This window comes from Diuraphis noxia, unplaced genomic scaffold (assembly GCF_037042655.1).
Source record: "Diuraphis noxia isolate RWA-SAM2 unplaced genomic scaffold, SU_Dnox_SAM2 contig0002, whole genome shotgun sequence".
NCBI classification, from domain to species: domain Eukaryota; kingdom Metazoa; phylum Arthropoda; class Insecta; order Hemiptera; family Aphididae; genus Diuraphis; species Diuraphis noxia.
This window is the reverse complement of record NW_028301712.1, coordinates 19967236-19991851: the sequence shown is the minus strand read 5'-3', so window position 1 is coordinate 19991851 and position 24616 is coordinate 19967236. Positions and strand designations below refer to the sequence as shown.

General features: G+C 33.4%; 1 protein-coding gene across 1 annotated transcript in view; it reads right to left on the bottom strand.

The window, feature by feature from the left end:
* The window catches only part of LOC107174176 (uncharacterized), a 42694-nt gene extending 21149 nt beyond the window's left edge, over positions 1 to 21545 (bottom strand). Inside the window, exons 1-3 of the mRNA XM_015525027.2 lie at positions 20665 to 21545; positions 15609 to 15735; positions 1212 to 1269 (exon numbers count right to left, since the gene is read on the bottom strand). Coding sequence (XP_015380513.1) covers positions 1212 to 1269; positions 15609 to 15735; positions 20665 to 20940 — 461 coding nt within the window. The 5' untranslated portion in view covers positions 20941 to 21545. The remainder of the gene's footprint in view (positions 1 to 1211; positions 1270 to 15608; positions 15736 to 20664) is intronic.
* Between the last annotated feature and the right edge of the window lie 3071 nt (positions 21546 to 24616).

Genomic DNA, 24616 nt, shown 5'->3' with positions numbered 1-24616 from the left:
TCGCCTCAACGAATATTATATATAATTATATCTTTGAAAACTATACGCGCCTTTTCAACGAAAACTTTCAATTGGCCGCGTGAATAAATAAATTTGCATCGTGAAAGAAAAACGACGTTTTGGAAACTAAAAAAAGTTTGGTCGTTTGTATTTTGACAAAATGTTTCGCGCGTACAGCACCTTATTTTTTCACGTACCCATAAAATATAAGTTAAGACCAATATGTTGCAAAACGAATCTCACTATATTTATTATACCGACAAAATGATGTGCTAACTACGCAATCCACAAATTATCGTATAAATTAGTTTCAAAACAAAAGATCACACATCAAACACACGTTCAAAATGTCCAAAAATTAAAAAAAAATTAAATTAAAAATAAAACAAAAATTAATTAATGATTGAAACGTTTGGTTTTATTATTATTATTATTATTATTATTTTTTTTTTTAGAATTGCAAACCACTCAAGCCTCACTAAAAACCTCCAAACTCGGAAACTTTTTTTAATATGATTTACTTGAATATATATTGTATATACTGGTTTCTCATTTCGTTTCATCCGCAGAGAACATCAGCTACTCCTAATCAGGTTCCACAAACCCATAACGGAGCCTGTAAATAATAACGTCTGACCAATCGTATTTTTAAATGGTGTTAAAATAAAGCCTATATTATTATAGGATACCTGATAGAACAACGTTATTTAAAAAAATTATATAGGTATAATAAAATAGGAACGTTAGGTATCAAGTATAATATTTATCGTTAATCGATTATAAAAAATAAAATATAAAACTCGACCAAAAACATATTACATTACATGCCCGTAAACATCATCATTGCATAAAAAATTGAATTTGGGCCAAATATTATTTCTTTGACTAATTATGAAAGTAACGTTTGATTGGGATCAGGCCAACGTCAGATTTATATGATTGCTATTAAGAACACTGATTATTTTAAAAGTATTCATTAATCTCATCACTATTTTTTGTTCTATTATTACTGTAATGATATAACATAATATTCTTATTTTCGTAGACCAACATTCCTCGCTGTTATGCATTTATCATCTAAGAACCCTTTATGAATGCTACATAAATATATAAGATAGGTACGTTAAATTTTTTTAGACTTTTATATTGGCATAAAAATAAAATAAATAAATAACTTGTGCAAGAGCATATATAAAATTAAATTAACTTACCCAAATTGGCTAGGTATCACAGCAGAGTATCCAGCTCTAATACTTGGAAAAGCAAACGCTGAAAACACACAAAAACATACTTGCTTTATTATTTAAATACTCAAAAATGTTAATCATCATCATTATCATCACATCATATAAATGCGATGAGTGAAGCATTACACCGTCAGATTGATACCAGCCTATCCTAAGTCCCTAACTGTCAACTGTTAACCAGATTCTTATGTGTACATATATAGTTTTTATATGTATATTATATAACTGCGAAGAAACTCTTATAAATTAATAAATTATACGCCAGAAAAGAAATCCTTATTTATTAAGCACAAAGGTACATTTATCACATACATTTATCGATCAGTTACACATAAAAGGATGAGGAGGCTTAAAAAATTATATGATAATGAGCGGTATAAAGCATATTTTTCATAAACATTTGAATTGGTACACGTAAAAAATAAGAATATAAGAGGAATACTGCAGACGCATTACTATATTTTATTCAAAATGCTATTCAAATGTTTTTCTTCTTCTATAATAAATACGCCCAGCTTAATAGTAAATTAAACATGGATAATACAATACGTTACATAACATATAATTATACTTTATAACATGTATAAGTATTAATATCCAAACCTTTATACGAGGAAACAATTTAAAAAAAAAATGTCAAACCATAATTATAGGTAGGTACGAATTATTGCCATTACGTTAACAACATATTATTTTAAGCTTAAGCTAAACCTTACACCTCCTTAATTAATTTTGTAATAGGTAATGTTGTCTAATTTGAACGTTTTTGCTACAAAATGAGAATACGATAACGAGCGGTTATGTTATACTTTGTATGTATCAGACGGATTTAACTGAATATGTTTCACCGACTTCCTCTTAATCATCGTTAATGTATTAACGTACCTACACATGGTATCTTCATTCGAGTTAGAAATCTTTATAGTTTATATTAAAAATATACATATAATGTTTTATTAGCACGGTGATCTCTGAAATTACATATTTTAAGGGATTAAAAGAAAAATCCATTAAATAAGTGTGAAAAATGTATTTTTATTCAATAATGTTCTATAGCAAAAATTAGAAACTCTTTATGTTTGGTTTTTAACTCTTAATTTTTGTCAGTTTATCATTGAAAGTTAGACATGCATAGTAAAAATATGAGTAAAAAAAAAACATTAAAACATATAACTTAACTGGAACAAAAAAAAAAAAAAATAAAATAAAACTATAGACATTTCAAGGTTAGGTATTGAATAAAAGTAAGTTTTTTGAAATTGATATATGAAATAGGTATAGGTATACATAAGGGCTTTTTTTCGATTCCTCAAATTACGTAATCGTTCATAGGTCCACGTTTATTGCTAATAGAATTTTGAGAATACCTATGTATGCTGCAGGACTGACACATGTATAATATCTATTATTAATCATGAATGGCTTCCACCGTGATTTTGCTAAGCTAGGGTTTAAAAATCGTTTCTTTCTACAATGTTGCATGTATATACTATAATGTATAATGTATTAAGTATATTTTACACAAAATAGTATTTATATATGTAAATCATTCGTATAAATTATGACAAGCGTTGCCATGAGCATCAAATTGCTGGTATACCTACTTATAATTGGTCAGACTTGTAAGTGTAAAATAATACATCAGTATAGACCCATTTTTTCTGAAGAATAATAATTACCAGGCAATTTTAAATTTAAATAAAACATTCAGAGGTTATATTTAAACGTTAGCTGATACTATAATTATAATTTTACATTACTGAAACTCATAACGACGCACGTCGTAGAATTTTAAGGACGTATAAAAGGAAAAAAACACGAGACTGAAGCACGTGTGTACATGTTGAGTATTTGGCACCGTCGCCGAATAGGCCGTCGCGGTGTACGATGTGACCTGTCGGAAAGTCGGTAAATACCTATATAGTTATACCTAATATACCACTGCAAGTATGGCCGCCGACCGTGGCGTATCGCAACGGTGTAATAATAATTTAATGGTGGTCGCTCGCTGGGCATAAATACTATAAAGTGCTGTTGACAAAAAAAAAAAAAAAAATAAATAAATAAATGAATAAAAATAAAAACCGCCGACTGTAAAAATAACCGAAAACCGTTGCCAAACGCTGCTCGGGGACTCTGGAATGACGCGTGGTGTTATTTCTGGGGACGAGAAAATCGCGACGAATAATTTTTGACTCGGTTAAAAAGAATACAGTCGCGCAAAAACATTCCCGAGCATTATGCGCGTTTATTATATTATAATTTTTAATAACAACAACAATTATAATAGCAGTGAAATACGCGGCATTTTGCTCATATTGCGTACAAAAGTTTGCTGTGTGTAACCTCGAAGCTGTCGACGTGTTTATATAAATATGCATGCGCACACATTGAGCCGCCTCCGTTGCAAAGCTATGTAATAATAATATATTATCGTCTGTAAATGGATTACACGCGTACTGCAGCAGACGAATACAAGTATAGGTACCTAGTCGAAATTTCGTTTTTAAATAATAAGTAGGACAAGACAATCGATAGGTTTTTAGTTTAATGGCGTACGCATATAATTTGTGCGTCTGTAGAACGTACGTATGAATAATATTTTACATATTTATATATACCATGCGAGCGAGTGAAATGACGAACGGACGGCAACGGCGCGTAGTATAATATTATTGTAATTTGTTGCGGTGGCATCCGATTCCATTTTGTTTTAACTTTTAATTTATTAATAGCGAAGGCCAAGGAGATAGACGTCGTATACGAACCAGACATACATGTGCTTAACACTCTTGTTCGATAATAATGCATATATACCGCGTCACTCATAAAGGTATATCAACTACTAATAAGCATTAATTATATTTTAAACACTTCGACGACTTATAATGATGATGCACGTATACGGGGAGGTTTACCCACCCTTGAATTGATGCTATTCTCCGAAAAAACTGCTAGCCAATATTGTGTAAATAATAAGATTGTTAATGCTGAAATTTCAGAAATCATGCCAAAGCTCGGAAAGTAAAAAAAATGAAAGTATGTGTTATAAATTATATATTACACGTACGAGCACTGGCCATTGATCGGGATTTGAAATCTTGTGATGTTTTGTTACATTATATAATTGAGTGAGGAAAAAAATGTTTCTATTTTTTTATAATGTATAATTTTATAATTTTATCATAGACCTCTGTCCCCTACGCGTCTCGGGTATATGTGGGTATAAATTCGCTTGTTCGGGCATCGCACATTTTATTTTATTTCGCTATAATAATCCCCTGTACTCGCATTAATTGTGAATACATGTAATATTTTCGAATACGATGAGAATGTCGCTCGATATTATAATATTATTACTGTGCGAACACGAAGAATCTTCAAACGTCCCTTGTGGTACGCGTACGCGTTGGCTACACAGACGAATGGTCGGTTTAAATATAGACATGTTTTTTAACGGCTTGGAAGTTTATTATATAAGGTAGGTGTCAGTTGTCACATGGTGCAGGCCGATGTTTCTTATACGGTACGTTTCTTGAAATAAACTAGGTCCTAAATAAATTGGACACCGCTCAAGTGACTCAGGTGAACCGCTGTATAGAATAAGACACATATATTGGAGAGATTGACGCGAACGCCGGAAATTTAATAGGACGACGAAGCGTATAGTCTTAGTAAATAACCTATTATAAACGTGGACGAGAACAACCTAAAGTATATACGTCATTTCACGTGAGAATCAAAAAAAAAAAATCGTCCTTTTGGACAGGCGGTGTTGGTGGGTTATCAACATTTTAATGTGTAAAATATGTGTTTTGTTATATTATACATTACCATATATGTATACCGTACAAAGAGTTTTCGTCAAACGTAATATTTTATTAGATATTGAACAATTTATTTTCAAACATTTTTTAACGTCTATACTCTATAGTAGATTAATCATTGTTTCACGGTTATTAAATTTGTGAAAAAAAATAATTAATACCGATATGATGTTTTTTAGGTAGAATTAATGAAACTTATGACGTAAAACAGTAATATTTCTTTATTACAACATTTTTTAGTGGGAAAAATTAACTTAAAGTAAATTTATTACTTCTTTTGAAACATTTTGTAGTTTTTTTAAATCAGTCATCATACACTACGATAAGTATACAACAATACAACACTTAGATTTTCGGGAGGTAGGTTTATAACGGGTAACGTTTTAACATTTATATTTTATATCAAACAAAATTACTGTCAATTATCATAATAAACGAACGATATTATTAGTCAATGATGGTCGATAGGAATGTTGCTCAATTCTTCATTATTTTTTTTTATTTCGGTATTGACCTTTGACTTCATTTGATTTCATGTCATTATATAACATTGTAACATATTACGTTTTTATAATAAAATCGAGTGTCGTTTATTATTAACAGTTAGTTTAATAATTATTAATATAAATATCTGTAACACTTGTCTGGCCTCACTAAAAGGTAATCTAACTTCCAAGCTACCATGGGTATCCAAATATTTTTAGTAAAAATCGAGTTTTAGAAATCTTGAGTAATGAATCATGTTTAAGTAGTTTTGAATATTTCTTCAACAGAAGATATGCATGGAAATGGTTAAAATCGAATTCAATAATACTAAACTCTTTTTACTATACATTTTTAATAGTACTACTAAGATTAAGTCAATATATTATTACGATCAATCAGTGACGTTTGCAAGTTTTTGATATTACACGTTTATAAAATATAATATATTACAATATTATTTGTTTTATAACGGATATTACGGTATGTACGTGTATTTATCAGTTTAAAACACTTAAAACTCTATAGTTATTAAATTATCACGAATAGTGTAATAACATCTCTAGTGCTTGTCGTATGCCATATTTATGTAAGATTTGAAATGTAACAAGTGAAAACTGAAGAATATGCACGCGTGCATGACCTCTCATTATTCAGCGTATCGTTTACCTATATTAGTCGAAACGGGCCGCGGGTCTAGACTTAATGGTATTTAATAAGTGCAGCAGTCGACTTTGTTCAACAGCGATAGTGCGATAGGTACTTTGCGCTGTGACAATCGTTTTCCTCGAGTCGTACTACAGCACGTGTAACATGTGCCGTAAGGAATATAAATGAAGAATAATATTATGTATTGTATGAGCTTTAAGGGAGCTGACGGGTGTAGGTTGCGGATGCGAACATAAGTACATTACATAATAATAATAATAATAATAATAATAATAACATATAGCCGGGAATGAAGTATGATACGTTGAGTGACTGCGACAAGACAAGAGGAAAACAAAACGGTTAGGAGCCGGGCTCATTCAAAATGCATGCGGGTTAAGGTGAAACGGAATAAGAGATGATATTGTATAATAATAATAATAATAATAATAATATCATCTCGCATAAATGTTTTAATCATTTATCGTGCAAGAAACTATCCTTCATTTGTGTGTGTTTAATAGGTATGTCAGAACCGAATGTATAATAATTCTGTATAATATAGTCACTATATTATAGTGAATTGATAATATGATGGCATAATATTACATGTAATAAAAATAATAAAATATATTATAGTATGCCATATTAGTTACCTATTTTTTTTTTTTTTTTTTTACTTGAATAATACCTGCCAGAAATGAAATATTATTGAAATACTTTAATACCAATGAGGTTCTTTGTTTTACATTCATTAGGATCATCTGTATAATATAAATTATTATATACATAATAATATAGTATCGTGAACCTACATAAAAATAAATCAAATCTTTGAAATACATCACCTCATTGACTGTCCGCGAAAATCGTTGGCTATATGATACGCATTATATTGGAATAACTGCATTGTACTGAACTTATCTTAAAAATTGATTTAATCATAAAATCGCAAATAAAATTTAATATGTGCTCTTATAAACATGTATATTACCTCAGTTTATAGATTTATTTAAAATTACCCGTTTATGATCTAAAACTATACTAAACCGTAAGTATAACCTAATCCAATACAGAATAATTGTGATATAATGAAACAAAATATTGTGTTGATTCTTATAGCACTCTAAGATAAGTGTGTATAAATTAGCTTTTGAAAGTCATGAACTCATAATATTATACATCGTCCTCGTCCATATAGGTAATATAGGTGCCTACTTAAAACTTAATACTATATTCAGATGGTTCTTAAAATTTTAATATAAAGAATTTTAGATTGATTTAGACAACTCAAATTTGGTTGCATTTAGTGGTAAAGATCTATAAATTATGCCATAAAAGGACATATAATAACGGAAATTAAATATTTTGTGATACTTTACCTATATTGTGTATACCTACGTATGTTATATATTTTATAAGAGTATTAAAAATATAACATGTAACAGTGTTGCGTGGAGGTTATATCTTATATAATATAAACTATTAGTATTCTTAAAGCAGACCAAGCTTAAACCGTTTCTATAAACGAATTCAGTAAGGGTAGAATAAATCAAAAATTGTATTTACTAGTAAATTTTCATCCAACAGGTCATTCTTTGAATCGTTTTCAATACATAATATTAATATATATATTATATTCAGTTTATTCGAACTCATTTTTTTTGTACTTCGAATTAATACGGACCACACGAATAAAAAGTATTGGAATATATATATTATATAATATATATAACGAAAATAAGAAAAATTCAATATTGATTTCAAAAGAATTTTTACCCACCTTCTTCTTATAATACCTTAAGTTTGTACCTTATACTATTGTAACTATGCTATTATTTAAATGTATGTATTCCACGTTTGAATGTAGAACACGTATTGCCCTATATATTATTCGCCTGGAGTGGCGTAATCTATTTTGGTTTTTTATTTTAAAACACTACCAACTGTCCATTCGATATACAACATGGACGTTTTATTGGAAGCAAAAAAAAAAAAAAAAACAGGGATTAAGGGAAATTTATTTAACTTGTTATGTGTATATATACTATAGATACATGTATATATTACGTTTAGCGTGCTCGGCGTTTCCCGGGGTTTTGTGTCCGAATGTTTGCCGTTACCGTGGTTACCGCGGTAGTGGCAGCGGTGGTGGTGCCGAGTTGCAGAGACCACGAATACGTTTAGGTTGGATGGTAGGCGGGATGGGTATAGGCGATTCGGGTAGAAGGGAAAACCGTCCATTTTATCGGTCTGGCCGCACGCGGGTGTTTACAGTCGAAACGAGACTGCATTTTTAAAACCCCCCGGTGATTATTAAACGAATACCCCTCAATCGCCGTCACGGTGAGGGGGTAACAAGATGGCGGGGAAGGGGTGAAAAGGGGTAGAGGGAGATGAATGTTGTGGTTTCGGTCAGTGGAAAACGTTTCGACGTTAAAGCGATGCGACATGTGCAAACATATGACTATACCGCTACAATGTTATATACTTATATATGAGTGACTTTTTAGTTTTCGCCAACAATATAACGCGTGAGGTAATACATAATGTATACGTGTGAGAGTGTGTTGTGTGTTGAATCGTGGTGTATAATAATATTATATGTTATCTATATATTATATATAGAGAGCTTTGTCCGTGATTCTATAGCATACGAGAACGAGGAAGGAAAAATAAAACGGACAAAATTGAATTCACGTTGGCGACTTTTATACTCGGCTTTTCACAGTCCTACATACTATTATATTTTAATATCATATACATAGATTTTAATATATACTATGAGCATATATATAACATTGGAATTATGTGGATTTATATTTATTATATGTTTTTATTCTGGTTTTGTCACCAGTTTATGGTTATATTTTTTTTCTTTTTGGGTAATTTTAATGAAAAGTAGCCATAGCAGGTAGGTACATTTTTATAAATGTTATATACTATATTAGTATATGGGATATTACTACAATTTAGGACTTAGGTAGGTTGCAATTTGTTTTCTAATTTTTATTTTAGAAAGTTTGCATCGAAGACCCATGAATATATTTAAATTGATACATTTTACGGTTTACAGACTAAACTTAAAAAAAAAAAAATTAAACGTTGATTCTTTTACAGTTTTTATAAAAATACAGATGCTTCATTGAGGTAATAATAACTTATGAAACTAAACATTTTAAAAGTTAAATTAGGAACATAGATTATCATTATAACCGTTCTTACTAGTTTCGTAAGATGTTAAGTTTGACAGAGTATTTTTTAAGTAGGTGGTGTAACCTATATAAGTGGGTGAGTACCTACAGATTATGTGAATTGCAAATGGACGAGACAGTCTGAACATTTTTATTTGATAATCGGGCACTTAAATCTACGAGTTTTCGTAAACGATGCGTCATTTTGTTTTATTGATTTTTTTCGGATTTTAATTTGACCCGATAATAAATATTTTAGTATAGCAACTAACAACTTTCGATATGAATACTTTGTTATTAATTCACGTTTGGATAAAAGTATTATTTGACATGCACTTTGATTTATATATGTACTATACATATACATATTATACTTGTACCTATATCCCTTGTTCAAATGATTTATGGTTCGTCATAGTGTTGTTATCATTATTATTGTATTCATTAATACACGCGTTTTCGACGATTAATTTAACGATATTCGCGGACAAATATGTTTAACACGGGCCAACATTAATATTCCAATATTTAATTGGGTCCGTTGCTTAATTGATGTACGATGAACTTCGGGCCTACGATTTATCGTTTACAGTATAGGTAATTATATTATTATAAATACCAACGATAACATTTTAAAAAAGCATTATCAATATTATAATATTATGTGTACATAATTATTAATTGGTCTACGATTATTTTACACTCATATCTATATTACATGTCAGATTACATTTAATAAAGGAGGCAATATTCAAATGGATTATTGTTCGATTTGTTCGACCATAACATATATTGATATACAAGACGCATACACCATCAACGGATATAGTTATCTATATACTAATCGTATTGAGGCCTTTTTCTAATTCCATCAAACGTGGCCGTAACTATTTTAATAAATCAACAATGAATGATACGACTTTTAATGAACAGAAGCATATCTCATCGATAAGAAGATCATGTTCGAAAATTTATCTGTATTATATTCGTATAAACTATAAATAAAGTAGTTTGCTGTTGAGTTATATATAGGTAGTTAATTGGAGTTCGGAAAAATATTAAAGTTTATAAGAATTTGTACAGTAACATTTATAGGTTCATTAAATTGTCTATTGAGTATCATCTAATAAGTACGTACTGCGTACTTCGCTATATAGTGTATGGCGTAGTGAGCGTCTAAAGTTTTGATAAGTCATAGTAAACGGTTGCCGTAATTCAATTAAGTTAAAACATATAAAAAAGTTTCTGTTTGGTTGTTTTTGACTGGACTTATCCAAATAGTTTTCAACGTAAACAATATAAATAGAAAGCAACTAATATAAAGTTTAAACGATGACGAAAGATCGTAGAACAAATTCTTCTTTTTAATTGTTTAAAAGAGCCTTACCTGAGTCACTCAGGCTGAGTGTCCAAAGCAATACCCAGTGGCCAGTATATTCAGTATATAAATGTATTATATACGAGTATAAGTATACTTAACTTAAAAAATCAGTCACTTACACTGGTTGTTTTTTTTATTGATTTGTGCAGAGTAACTTAGTAAATGATCAGATGACGCACTTGTCAAAAAGAATAAGGAATCGGAATGTAATAATTTAAAATTCCGTATAGGTGTTATTAATTTAACTAAACTTATTTTATCACTAAATGTACCTATTGTTTGAAAACTGATTGAAGGTAAAATCTTAATAATTGGCTTTTGGTGTTGATTATTTAATAAATAATGTTTGAATCTTATTCTTCAAGTCATTTATGCTGTAATATAGATCTAATGCAAACCGATAATATCACATATTCTTAATTTTACTTATATATTGAATAGATTGTGTATTTTCTGTTAATTTAAAATGTTTGTAAGTTTAGGTCTTCGAGAAACAGTTATCTTTTTAACATTAGGCTTATAATTCATTACATTCCGGTTTTTATCTGCGTTATTTAGTGGTTTATATTATACTTACTATATAGATACCATCAATAGTCCTCAATGGAGGTACCAATATTAAAATATTGCTATAAAAAAGCGATCTCGTCTTATGCGTTGCTTGTCACTGTTACGATATCTTGATATATAAATTCGATATTAATATTGAAAACGACCGAACATTTTTTTCTAGCTGTTATCGATATCGTTGTGCAACACTAATAATCAATGATATTGCTATCCGTTTACAGTTGACCAAATAGATATTATATGATAATAATACAAGATATACATCAAATATTACACGAGAGTTACCCGTATTACACGTTTATGTGTATAATGTTCCTCGTGTGTATATTAGCGTTCAATGCCCTGGCAGAGACGTAGCCATCACGATCATACATGTGTTCGCGAGGACGGGGCGAAATTTTAGATTTACTGAACACACATATATAATTATATATAATATATAATAATACACAATATGATAAAATATACGCATATGAATGAATGGAAGAGATAATATGGACGACGGCGACGGGGCAGATCGTACGTATAAAAAAAAATGTACAGCTAATCCGGTTTGGGGTGAAACGGCGAAGGAGTGTAATGCACGCGTGCATATAAAATATAATATCATACATATATACAGACGACTAAACGCACCAAACGTCATCGCATCGCATATATATAGGGTGTCGTATTTCACGCGACCATCCCCTTATATATTATAATATAATATATTCTCCGCATAGCTCGCCTGCATGGCCTAGTTCTTGTCTGCAAAAACCTTAGATCACTGCATCACACCACGGCCGTTTGAAAGTTCAATATAATATTATATACTCGATGGAAAGGTAATTAAATTAGATAGTAATGATTCGAATGCATTTCAACAAGGTTTAAAACAACCCCCGAGTCGATTTTCTTAGAAAACCATTTTAGTTTCCTAGCTTAAGGTATATACCGAAAAATATTAGTTAGTAGTTACCTCTCGCTTGTATGGTTGCATACGGTTTTCCAAAATCTCGTTTTAGTACTAATAGTTTATCAAAGAAAATAAGAGTTATCGACGGTATATAACAAGGCACACTGGTGGTACAGCCCGGCGATAGACCGCACCCTGTATACGCTACAACAGCAGCAGTGTTTGTGTGTGTGAGTGTGTATATATATATAATATAAACGAAACGTGCAACTGTGAATGATTATTACGTATACAAAAATAAAACTCGGGGTTAGCGTTCCCTTCGTTCTAATTTGGCACGGCCCGTGAGCAGCAGGGGCAGTTGGTTTCGTGTCAATGACCCGCCGAGCGTTCACCGATATTATATTATATAGTTGGGCATCGCCCCTCCCGACCCGGTACGCCACTGCACACACACACACACACACACACACACACACACACACACACACACTGCACACGTTGCACACTGTATACACACACGAGACCAACAGGATAACCATATGTTATTTACGGAGGTCCCTCCAGCTGGCCGTCGTTGTATTAGCTGTAGGTTTTTATGTTTTGAAAAGGTGAAAAATATGTACACTACGCCGTCGTATATGATGGTGTGCGTATATATATATATTGCGTATGACGTATACTGTAAATATACGGTACACGGAATACACACGCTACGAGTGTTATACTCTATATCGGTCTACTCATTATGGTGGTCGAGGGACATAAAATGCAAAATTATAAAACCGTATAATGCTATAGATGTAATATGCATATTATCGTACGCATGTACACGAGTATAGGTATATACTAATAATATTATAGCTCTGATGGTTCGTATATTATATTGGTGCGAGATTCTAGAAATAAAACAATCGTGGCCTAGGGGTGCTAAACAGCTAAACACCAGGATACAACTTTGCATAACATGTTTATGAAACCGAAGTATAACTAAGTCGTATTTGTTTGATAATTAAATACAGTATTCAATAAAATTATTGTTAATTACTAGAGCACATTATTTATAAAAACATCTACAGACGCGCAGTGTTATCCAATCTAGACACTACAGGAAGTTTAATTATGACTAATACGTAGACAATACCTACTCCATAAAATGATTATCAAACCGATTTTCTAAGATAAAAATTTCAAATAGTATATACAATAAGAATATTATCTGCCTTTTATACATAACAATATTTAAAATCTAATCGAAAATTACATTTTTGGAGATGATCGAGTTTTGCTATACATAGTTGAGCCTATGTGGACCTATTATGATATCTTATTGGACACTATATATGACGTGATCGCCGTGATCATTTTGACCGTCGTAAATTCGTAATATAATATATAAATAGGTACATGATTTTTTGCGTATTATGTACATTGTCCGTATATACGATGAAACAATCGATCGATACGTATATTGTATGTGTATATAGTATATTATAGGCGTATATTTTATTATTATATTAATAATTGTATCTAATGAAGCAGTTAGTGTCACGGACGGTGACGATTGATATCCCCAGATATGATATAAACCAACGAGTGGAAACAACTTCAAGATAAAAAAATTACATTCGTTAGTGGAATCATAAGAAGGTTTATTTTTTTGCGTCATATATAAAATTTTTATACTTTTCAGATCTGTGCGATCTCATTTGATGTCGGCTATATTGATCGAAATCCGTTTTTTCCATTTTATAGAACTTTTATTTTTAAAACCTATTTTTCATACAGTCTTATTTACTACTGAATAATATCGGTAAAAAGTTCATCAATAATATATAGGTAGATGGAAACCATGATACACCCTGAACAGACACAATGGAACATGAATAACGCGTTGTCAGTTTGTCACGTACATCTCTTCGTTCATCACAAAGGGTAACACGTCATAATATTATAATATTAAAGTGCAGATTTCGGTAAGCTCGGAAGACGAAAACAACGTAGTTACCCGCGATGACATGTATATATATTATATTGATATTTATATTGCTATAATTATATATTTTCATATTTGAAAAGTAATTAAAGACCATTTATGTCCTATATAGTGCAATATAATACACAGTAAGCATAGGAAATTAGAGAAAACGACGATTGTCGGAACGTTTTCGAAGAGTAATTATTTCGTCAAGTAGGAGAGCTTACATTATGTTATTATAATAATGCGTTCTGTATTCACATAATCCATATACATGTAGAGTGCTTCTAAAGTTTTTCAACGAATGCCACTAGGTATATAATTATACTTAAGTAGCTACAAAAACGAAATGTTAAGAATTTTTGTTCTCTATCAAAAACTTGTGACGTGTTTTTAATTTTCATACTCTAAATTATGAATTAAATTTAAAAACAAACTTTCTATCGTATTTTTTGCAAAATTCATATCACATTTATTTCAGACGATCTTTAACCCAATTTTTCATTTATCGTTTCATCATTTGATGGACGCGAAAAAGTGCTAGACATCGCCAAGTATCGATCGGTAAAAGTGGTTTTAACTTATAGAATAAGAGATGTTGGCAGGTATCAGTGAGAGCAGACATCGACGAATATTGACAAAACTTTAACAATAAGGGACTGTGTAAAATGGTTCTGACAATTTTGATAATGGACCTTTTCACCGAGAATAATTATCCTAATGTGATTTTCATGGTTGAAACACCCTGTGTGTATGCACAATATTATCTGTATAGTCACTATACTATCTGATAATCATCTCATTACGTATTCGTAATGCGTGTGTGCGGTGTGTGTGTGTGTCACCACGCGATTTACACTATTTACTATAGCAGTATAATATATACATATCACACATCATGTATGCGGTGTGCCTACATGTCACTGAAATGATGTATCCGATCACCGTTCGTGGTTATTGATAATATATAGGTATAGGTATAAATTTCAATTATTAATCGAAAACCGAGAGAATATTATGAAATGAAAATAAAAGCTGTTCGAAACGGAGCACATTTTTGGCACGTTTTATATACAACACGCTTGTCACGCGATCCCATCATATGTACGCGTATAACCTGCATAATATTATTGTATTTAAACAGTATCGTTTTACCCGACCGAGCAATGTATAAACATTTGTGTGCATTATATACGTAATATAAAATAATGATAACAATAACGATTATAATTATTTATTATAATGACCAATTGTTGTTTTTATAGGTTAAGACGGCCGGTATTCAACGGCCATGGTTTTTTTCTTTTTAATATATAATTTACATACAAACTAAAGATATTTCACAAACTTAAACGTATAATAATAATATACCGCTGTCTTACCTGGCTGTAAATTTCCTCGAGGTTTTGCTCCCAATATGGCCAAGTTCACGTTGGCCTTCCGTCCGTCGATGATTGGGTTCGGTTCTTTGCACGCCCTCTCAGCCGCGGGTCTGTCTCCCATAATCACCTGCAGAGTAAACCAAAGATCGTCGTCGTATCATTATTACCGTTGTTATATTATCTGGAGAGTATGAGGTGAATTTCTAGGGAAAAGGGTGCTTTTCTGGGAGCCTGCACTTATCTACCTCGTGAAATGTATATATATATATATATATATATATAGACGGGGGGGTGAGCTGCAAGGATCGTCGACTGCGGCGGTCGGTGAAGGGTTGAGTGTGTAGCTGGACACGGAGCGGCGGAAGGGCGAGGATAAAGTTTGAAGGGTAAAATTGAATTACGTGTCGAGAGCGAAGGCAAGGGCTGCAAGAATATAATAATAATAATATATATGGTGTGCGTGGTGCGTATACCTATATATTTATAGTACGGTGGAATCCTAGGGTGGTTGTGCTGCGTGCACGCAGCGTGCCGAGCGCGAGACAAAAGTATAATATGTACATATATTATGTATTATGTATAACCACGATAAAAGAGCACTTGTGTGTGCACGATGAGAGGGTGGGACTTTTATAACGTCATACACACAAGACTACGGCGAGGTTGTGACGCGCGCGATTGCAGTTGATGTGATATAGTCACGCGTTTCCGATTTTTTTTTTGTTTTTAATTATTCGTCTCGAAAAACCCGAAACTCGTACATCGTATTAGTACACGAGTGCATTATTTGCTGATGCAGTGATGAGGGTTGGCCGTCAGTAGGTATTCATATTTTGCGCTCTGTATAGAGCAATATGTAGGTATTACCCGGCACATACGGCGTACACTATTAATAATTATACACATAACATTATAACATTATGCTCTGCACGCTTATATTATATTATGCCTACAACTATTTTTATACACATTGGATTGTTTCTATATAGAGTCGTCTTTTTAGCCATCAGCCGAGTCCTCGGGGACGGGACGCGAATATCCTTTCGACACCTCTAGTACGTGACGGCGACGGATGGCGCGGACGAGAGTAGCGGAAGTAACTGCGACCGGCGCGCGAGAAAGGAAGTAATGGAAATAAATGTCGTTCCGAGGTCGTCTCCCAGCGGACTGGGCGATGCAATTATACCGTCGTGAGCCGGAAAAGCGATTTGCTCACGGGCTCGCGACTATTATATTTATTATACGTACAATATATAGATACGTAAATGTATATTAATGGACCTCGTGTGGTGTATTTTAGTCGTCACGGCCAACAGATTCCGCGTGGTAAACATTAGGACCACCCTGTATGCATTTAAATATAAACATGCTGTGTGCCAATCGTCGGCGTTCGTTGTAATGGCTATGCCCAAACAACTCGAAAAGGGATTAGTTTTTGTTTCATTGTCGATTATTATAGAATTATATTTGCGATCTACCGAAAAAAAATTAAGTAATACGTAGAAAATGTAATAATTAGAGTTAGGATGTTGATGACTTTTGTATTTTTTTCCTTTTATTCTGTACAATGCTATCCTAGCTAAAAATTTGTTTCATACTCCCTTGATGCAGAATATTCTAATTTTATTTTGCATTTTTTGCATTTTTAGCTATAAATGCATTTTTTTTGTTTTTTAACGTCATTTTTCAACATTTTAAAGTCATTTTTTCATATTTTTGCGCATTTTTTGTAATTTTTATACAATGTGGGGCATTTTTCACTAATTATAGATTTTAGGGCAAATGTTACACCCAACTTTGGAAACAAATTTAATTTATTTAAAATCTAACTTTGGATTTGGACTATTAGTAAAAAATAATTTTAATATTAATTAAATATAAATTTTAAATTTATTTATACCCATATCTCTAATAAAAATTATTATTTATAAAAAAGTTTTTTCACTTACTTAATTAGTACCTATTTCAGATAATTTTTAAGGTCAATTTTTGAAGTGTCAGGGCATTTTTGCACTTTTTTAGGGATTTTTGCATTTTTTTTAGGGCATTTGTGTGTGTTTTTTAGGTCATCAACATCCTAACTCTAGTAATAATTATAAAAATAACGATCTGTAGTCGTAAGTACGGCGATAAAAGACGTTTGAAAAAATATACTAATTAAATCGAATAACAGTTGTATCGAATTCATAGAAATTTAACAATAACGTATAGATGGAGTATGGTGGTTAGGTATACCATTCGCATTATGAGTATATAAAATACTCAAGTGAATAATAATTAATAATTTGATTTACTTTCAATTATTTTAATTTTTTTATTCGATTTTAACGAGAACAAACAAAATCTTTTGTCTACCCCATCGCGTGTTGTGTACGTTCCAACACTTTTACGTTGCGGAATGAAAAGCGAAAACGTTCACAATATTCACCCTCTACCGCGTCTCTGCGTTTCGTTTTCTCTCTCACCCCCTCTTTCTCTCTGTATCACCATCGTTTGTTTGTGTGAAACTTTTCGTAATGTGCGCAAGTGGTTTCAAACGTCTCGCTCGCGTTATGGTCGTATATTATTATTGTACACTTAGGTATATATATATATGCATATAGTACGTATACATTGTATGCTTTGTGCACGTATAAATGTATACGTTTACCTACGACTCTAGTGCGGCGCCTATTCTAATAAGAATATGAACACGAGACATGTTGTAAGTACGCAAACATGCGAACTTAATAAACTTACATTGCGCCGTGATGATATAATAATATTAATGAAATAATAAGCTGCACGCGTAACGACGATGACACATTATAGAAGTACAAAAATGAAATAAAATCTTGATAAAGTTATTGGTAGCTAGCCGATCTATCGGAAAGGAGTAGGGGGGGGGTTTGATTAATAAGTTTCTCGTAGCGGTTAGATTGATATAATTCGTCTCATTTGGCTGCATCTATTTCAATCACTGCAGACCATCACAATTATCTCGTATACATTTATAGAAACGTGATAGCCGACTATCTATTTCTTAATGATCTTTGATTTTACTGCATTATAATATTATATTATACGGGGTGGTTTACGTCGGGAAACCACGGAGGGCCAACTTATATGATCATTCAACGATGGTGCCAGACAGCACATCGTCGGTCTACCTGCAGTACACCTACGTATAGCTCGCATATACCCCACCTCGATCTGTTAGCTCGACAAAGTCACACGCACACACGTTATAAAAATATTATATATATATGTAGTAGTGACTGACGGAAATCGGACATGGGCGCGATCAGATTTTCGAAACGAGATGAAGTGAGTAAGGAAACCACAAAACAGCCGAGTAAACCGTCGGACCGGCGGTGTCCGGTATTATGATAATAATCACGAATATTTGCTCGCCCTTCGAGATAACTGTTTGTAATGCGTACCTCAGGTTTAGTATTATAAAATAGGTGGTATTTAAAACCGAAAGAGGTTTGTAAAACGCTTGCAGCTCTTTCACTCGTTTTGGCGGGCGAACGCTGTGCGTCGATGAACCCAACTCTAGAACACAAATCTTTGGATAGAGATTATGATATTATGAGTTTATAATATATTATTTATATGCGTATAACCGAGAAAACTTGGTAGGTATGTGCTATAATATATAATATAGTTTACCGCAGCCCAAACTATCCGCGTCACGAAAGTTTTCTGGATCTGACGTCACACGCACACCCGCGTTTATCACGTAATACGTTTGTTATAAAATAAGGTTTTACGACTTTTTGATTATATGAATATTATGATGATGATAATGATGATGATGATATCATTATTATTATCGCTATCGTAGTATCGTCTGTGAACGTTTTTTTACGACGGCAATACCGGAGGCGCGACAGCTGCAGATTTTTGAATTTGTTCTCGCTGTCCTTATTAATTTTACCATCGAGACCGATTTGTGCATCGATATTCGTGATTCTAGGAATACAAGGCGTTGCGGAAACTCACAAAATCGTTCAGGGAACAAAAGCCAAACAATAAGCAAGTTAATGATTAAAAGTGGAACGGTGACAATGAGTATACGGCGCGTTTGGTGTCGTTTCTTTTTCCTCGCCGATCGCTCAAAAATCGTCGCTGTTTTTTGCCAGTGACTTCTTTGATAACTTATATACACATACCCACACACACACACACACACACACACACACACACACACACACACACACACACACACACACACACACACACACACACACACACACACACACACACACACACACAAGCTATAAATGATAAACCTACACACATATACGTACGTACACGCACAGGACACGAATGACATATACTACACACTCCCTAAACATCTGTCGGACAAATACAAACATAGACACATGCGCTGACGCACTATATAGCTGCCGAGCACGAAAAATTACAATATTTAACACTGTTACATTATTATACATATACACATTATTTAATATACAAAAACAACGCGTGTTGCGTATACATTATTATAATATTATTGCGCATCTATTAAGTATTATTAGGTATACCCAAAAGAATATTTTCGATTTTCGACTAAAAAATCAAAAAATAAATTGAAATGGATTGAGCCCGCGTTGTAGTGTTATATAGAGAGGGAGGATTACCCGGGGTAGATGCGGAGCTTAGCCACATACAAGCTGCCTCCCCTTGCCGACGAAAATCAAACCTAGCTCAGTGGCACGTGAGATGAATATTTTTACACATTTAAAATACTGTAGATTAGCGTTTTGGTCCGAGTTTTCAGTGATTGCTCCTAAAAATTGATTAGCCCGCTAAAGATGTGAAATGGAACAGTTAAAATGACGTTATTGTGCTCGATATTGTTTCTAATCGTTATATTATACAGTCGAGTCGTGATGACTCGAAGTTAAAGAGGGATACAAATTCGCGATATCTAACTGATTAATATGGGAGTAGATTTTTCTAGGGGAATAAAATACAATTCTAGTAGTCAAGTTCTCGAGGTTCCAGTATTCGTATAACTGTATTGCTTAATAAAAACGTAGTCGTCGTGCAGTCACGGCATACTCACAAATCCGTAGCCCCTGCTCTTTCCGGACTGCCTGTCCGTGATGACGACTGCCTCTTCGATGTCGCCGTACACAGCGAAGTGGTCCCTCAGCGACTTGTCGGTGGTGTGGTACGGCAGTCCGCCGACGAACAACTTGGTCCACGTGGTGTCCTTTTGCTGGCCGCCACCGCCGCCGGTGCCGGGCACCGCAGTTAGGCTGGCCAGGCTACCGACCAGACCCTCGGCCGTACCCAACAGGCTAGTGTCCGGATTGGTCATTGCACCAGACATCAACATGACGAACGACGACTGTAGTTATTGTACGTAGGTCGTATTATAAGGAGCCGACGCGAAGTATTAACAACAATAATTATTATGTGACACGAGTAAGAAATAATATAATTGTGATATGATAAGACGTTCGTCAGTACGTATTAATAATGATTATCGGGACGAACGAAACGAGCAAAAATTGATCGGGGATGAAAAAAAATCGCGTAACGAGATAAAACTTTTCAAATAAAAATTAAAACAGAAAAATGTATTTTCTTAAAATAAAAACAAATCAAACAAACAAACAAACGAGCAGACAGCGATGATGACTAGCACCCGGACGACATGTTAGCGTGACAACGTGTGGTGCGGCGGCGCGCGTGTGCTCGAGTGAGTGACGAAAATAATAATAATATTATATAGCTTGAGCGACTGGCCGTGCAGCGGAGCGCGCGGTGCGTTGTGTATTATTATTATTATTATTATATTTGGACGAGACGGAGCGAATGAGCGGACCGCGGACCGTGTGTGCACCAGAAGGGATCCCCGTAACGTCACTGACTGCGCGCGCTGTCGCTGTCGCCGTCGTCGCCGCCGCCGTCGTCGTAGTCGTCGTCGTCGCCGTAGTGGTCGTTACACGTCCAACTACTCCGGCGGGGCCGTCTAAATTTAGTACGCGTACGAGGCCTCGTTCGGTTCCCCTCGGCGTGTGCAGCTGTTCCGGCGGCGTCGGGGCTCCTCCTGGCCACCGCCACCGTTTCCCTCCCACTGAGCCAACCACCGTCCCTCGCCCGACACCCCGCTACCGACCCGTCGCCCAACCGATACAGCCGCGCCGCGCCGTACAGCACGTACTATACACTTATATTGTTATTGTACGGCCGCCGCCGCCGCTGGGAACGCTCTGCTCGGCGGCGGCGGCGGCCGGGCGAAAACGGGAGTCCACCCCACCAGCCCCGTCCACCCGTCACCGTTAACCCGACCGGGAGAGCGGCCACGCGCGCGTGCCCACCCGACTACGTTGTGCGTTTTAGGCGCGCGCGCGCGCGCGCAACCCTCGCCACGACGACAAAGCGCACCGTATACCGCGGACAGACATCATCCCGTAAAACCCGAGACCCCAACGCTTGGCGGCCGTTTCCGCGCGCGCAAAGGCTTAGATTAATGTTGCGCGTGTAACCCCTTTCGACCGTGGTCGCGGTCATCGCGCGAGCGGCCGGTAAACGCACGCACACGCATATACTATACGTGCACAATAATACGACGCATATATATATTATAAACATTATATTATTATAATATAATTTGCACGCGTGCACACCCACCTTTCTCACCCGTACCTAACTTCGTACACCGTCGTTTCCGGTTGTCAGCTCACCTCTCTATAGCTGACCGCCAATAATATATTATATACGACTCATCGGTTTGATTGGACCGCAACAAATGCATTTATTTCTTCGATTTTATTTAAAATGTGTCTCGGCTATAATATTATATAATATTGCTTGTATTATTAGTCAATGATTTTTTATTTTTGTGTATATTTCATAATTTTAGCGAGTATTATATACGTGTGGTCTTAGATTTGTTAGCCTATATTTAGTTGGTTTTTAATGCATTTAAATCCACGTTCTATCTATCACTATAATAATTAGTAATTACAATATAGTCGTTGATCATTTCAAATGTAGTACATCTTAACGATTTGATGATGTTAAAAATAATAAAACAAAATGTGATTGAAATTTGATGAAGATGCCTATACGGTTAAACGATTCAATTCGAATCACTGCTTATCAATTTATCATGTTCATATAGCTGCATAATGTTTAATACTTAATTGAATGGAATACAATGTACCAGAAACTGCAGTATTTCAATAAAAATACTAAACCACGGTGTAGGTAAAGCAAGATAAACCAAGATTTTATTAGTACCTATATATTTGCACTAACTGTATAATATTAATAACCTAAGTACGTATTTTGTCTATTTATCGTTTTAATTCTTAGGTTATTGGTACCAGCCTCTTTTGGAAGCTCGCGGTTTCTTTCAATGGACATTTTGAGGCGGCTCGATGGTCTTGATTGTAACACGTAAGGGAGAGTGGTCGAATTTCCGTATAGTTATGAATTTTCCTGTACCTCATGAACTAGAGGGCTTTTAAGCATATTCTTAACAGATTTTATACTTTATAAAATTTAAAGTTGATAGTTGAAATACAGGTGAAAATTAAGTTTGCGTATTCCCCAGTCGAGCACTTTATTAATATTATAATATCTACTAATAAGAATATGATTACAATAAATTGTAATAGGTAATGTGGAATAATAAATGATAATCGCACGTAGATACACCTCTATCGTGAAAATATTGAAATTAAAATTATATTTTTATATTTATTAATATTCCGACTATCGCGCAGGAATTCTCGTGCTTAATAGCCATATTTTATTTTAATAAACTATGTAGTAATAACGTCCAGTCGCATATGTCACCACCGTTTTTGTTATTACCTATATTGTATAAACATCAACAAAACGTTTTCCGCGGATTTTCCGACTAAGCATCCACCTTACCGTCCTTACCCCGTCACACCATGTCACCATCTTGTGACTCAACTTGACGGTTCCAATTCTTATTGTTATTGTTGTAGTTGTTATTATTACGTTTCTATAATATGTACAATAGATCACCGACCAGCAACGATGACAATTATTATTATTATTATTTCACCGCGCTCACTTGTTTGCGAGCCAATGAAACAATTGAATCTCTTGAGCATTTGTCAACACGACTTTGATTAATATACATTTCAACGGGGTTGTTATATCTTAGATATTTTATTTGAAACAACTTTTTTACACACATATGTTTACAAACGTTTGGTATAAATTGTTAAAAAGATTGAAAAATTATGTTTTTTCTTAGAATTGTTTGAGTATCATAATTAGTAATTTTACACATAACATTTTTTAATTTTTTAATTAACAATTTTTATTATAATCTTTTTATAAAATACTTGAATACCATCATAACACATTACAATACTCTGTTTATAACATACAAAAGTACATGTAAGATAAAATATCAAACGTATCCAACATACAAAGTTATATATTGTAGGGTGTAAGTTAACATATATATGTATATTATATTATAATTTTGTATTTTTCTGTGAAAAATTAAAATTCGAAATAACCTAACCTAACCTTTTTCAGACATTATAACATTATTTTATTGTTTATGTGTATAGATTCCGATATAATATGTATTATGTAATAAATAATAAATAATATAATAAATACCTAACTAATACATCATAATATCACAATATAATATTATTTTAAGATTTAGCGTAGCACGTTGGTTCGAGTGAATATTGTTTACTACTAAACATTTTCTAGTCAGTAAATTTTATTTTTCACTTAAGATTATAATGTTTACTTTAAAATAATAATTATAAGGAATGTGAATAAATAATAATTTAATATACATCAATAAATCCTTCTATAGGGGAAAAAACAAAATATGAAAAATGCTGATTTTGGGTTTTTTTTATTTAAAGTATATTTATAAAGTATAAAAAAATTACCTCTGAGTTATGTATAAAAAAATGTATGTTTTATTAATTTACGTGTTTTATACACAAAATGTTCTTGAATTTGGCCCAGGGTACTTGAGAGGATTAAAATGTACG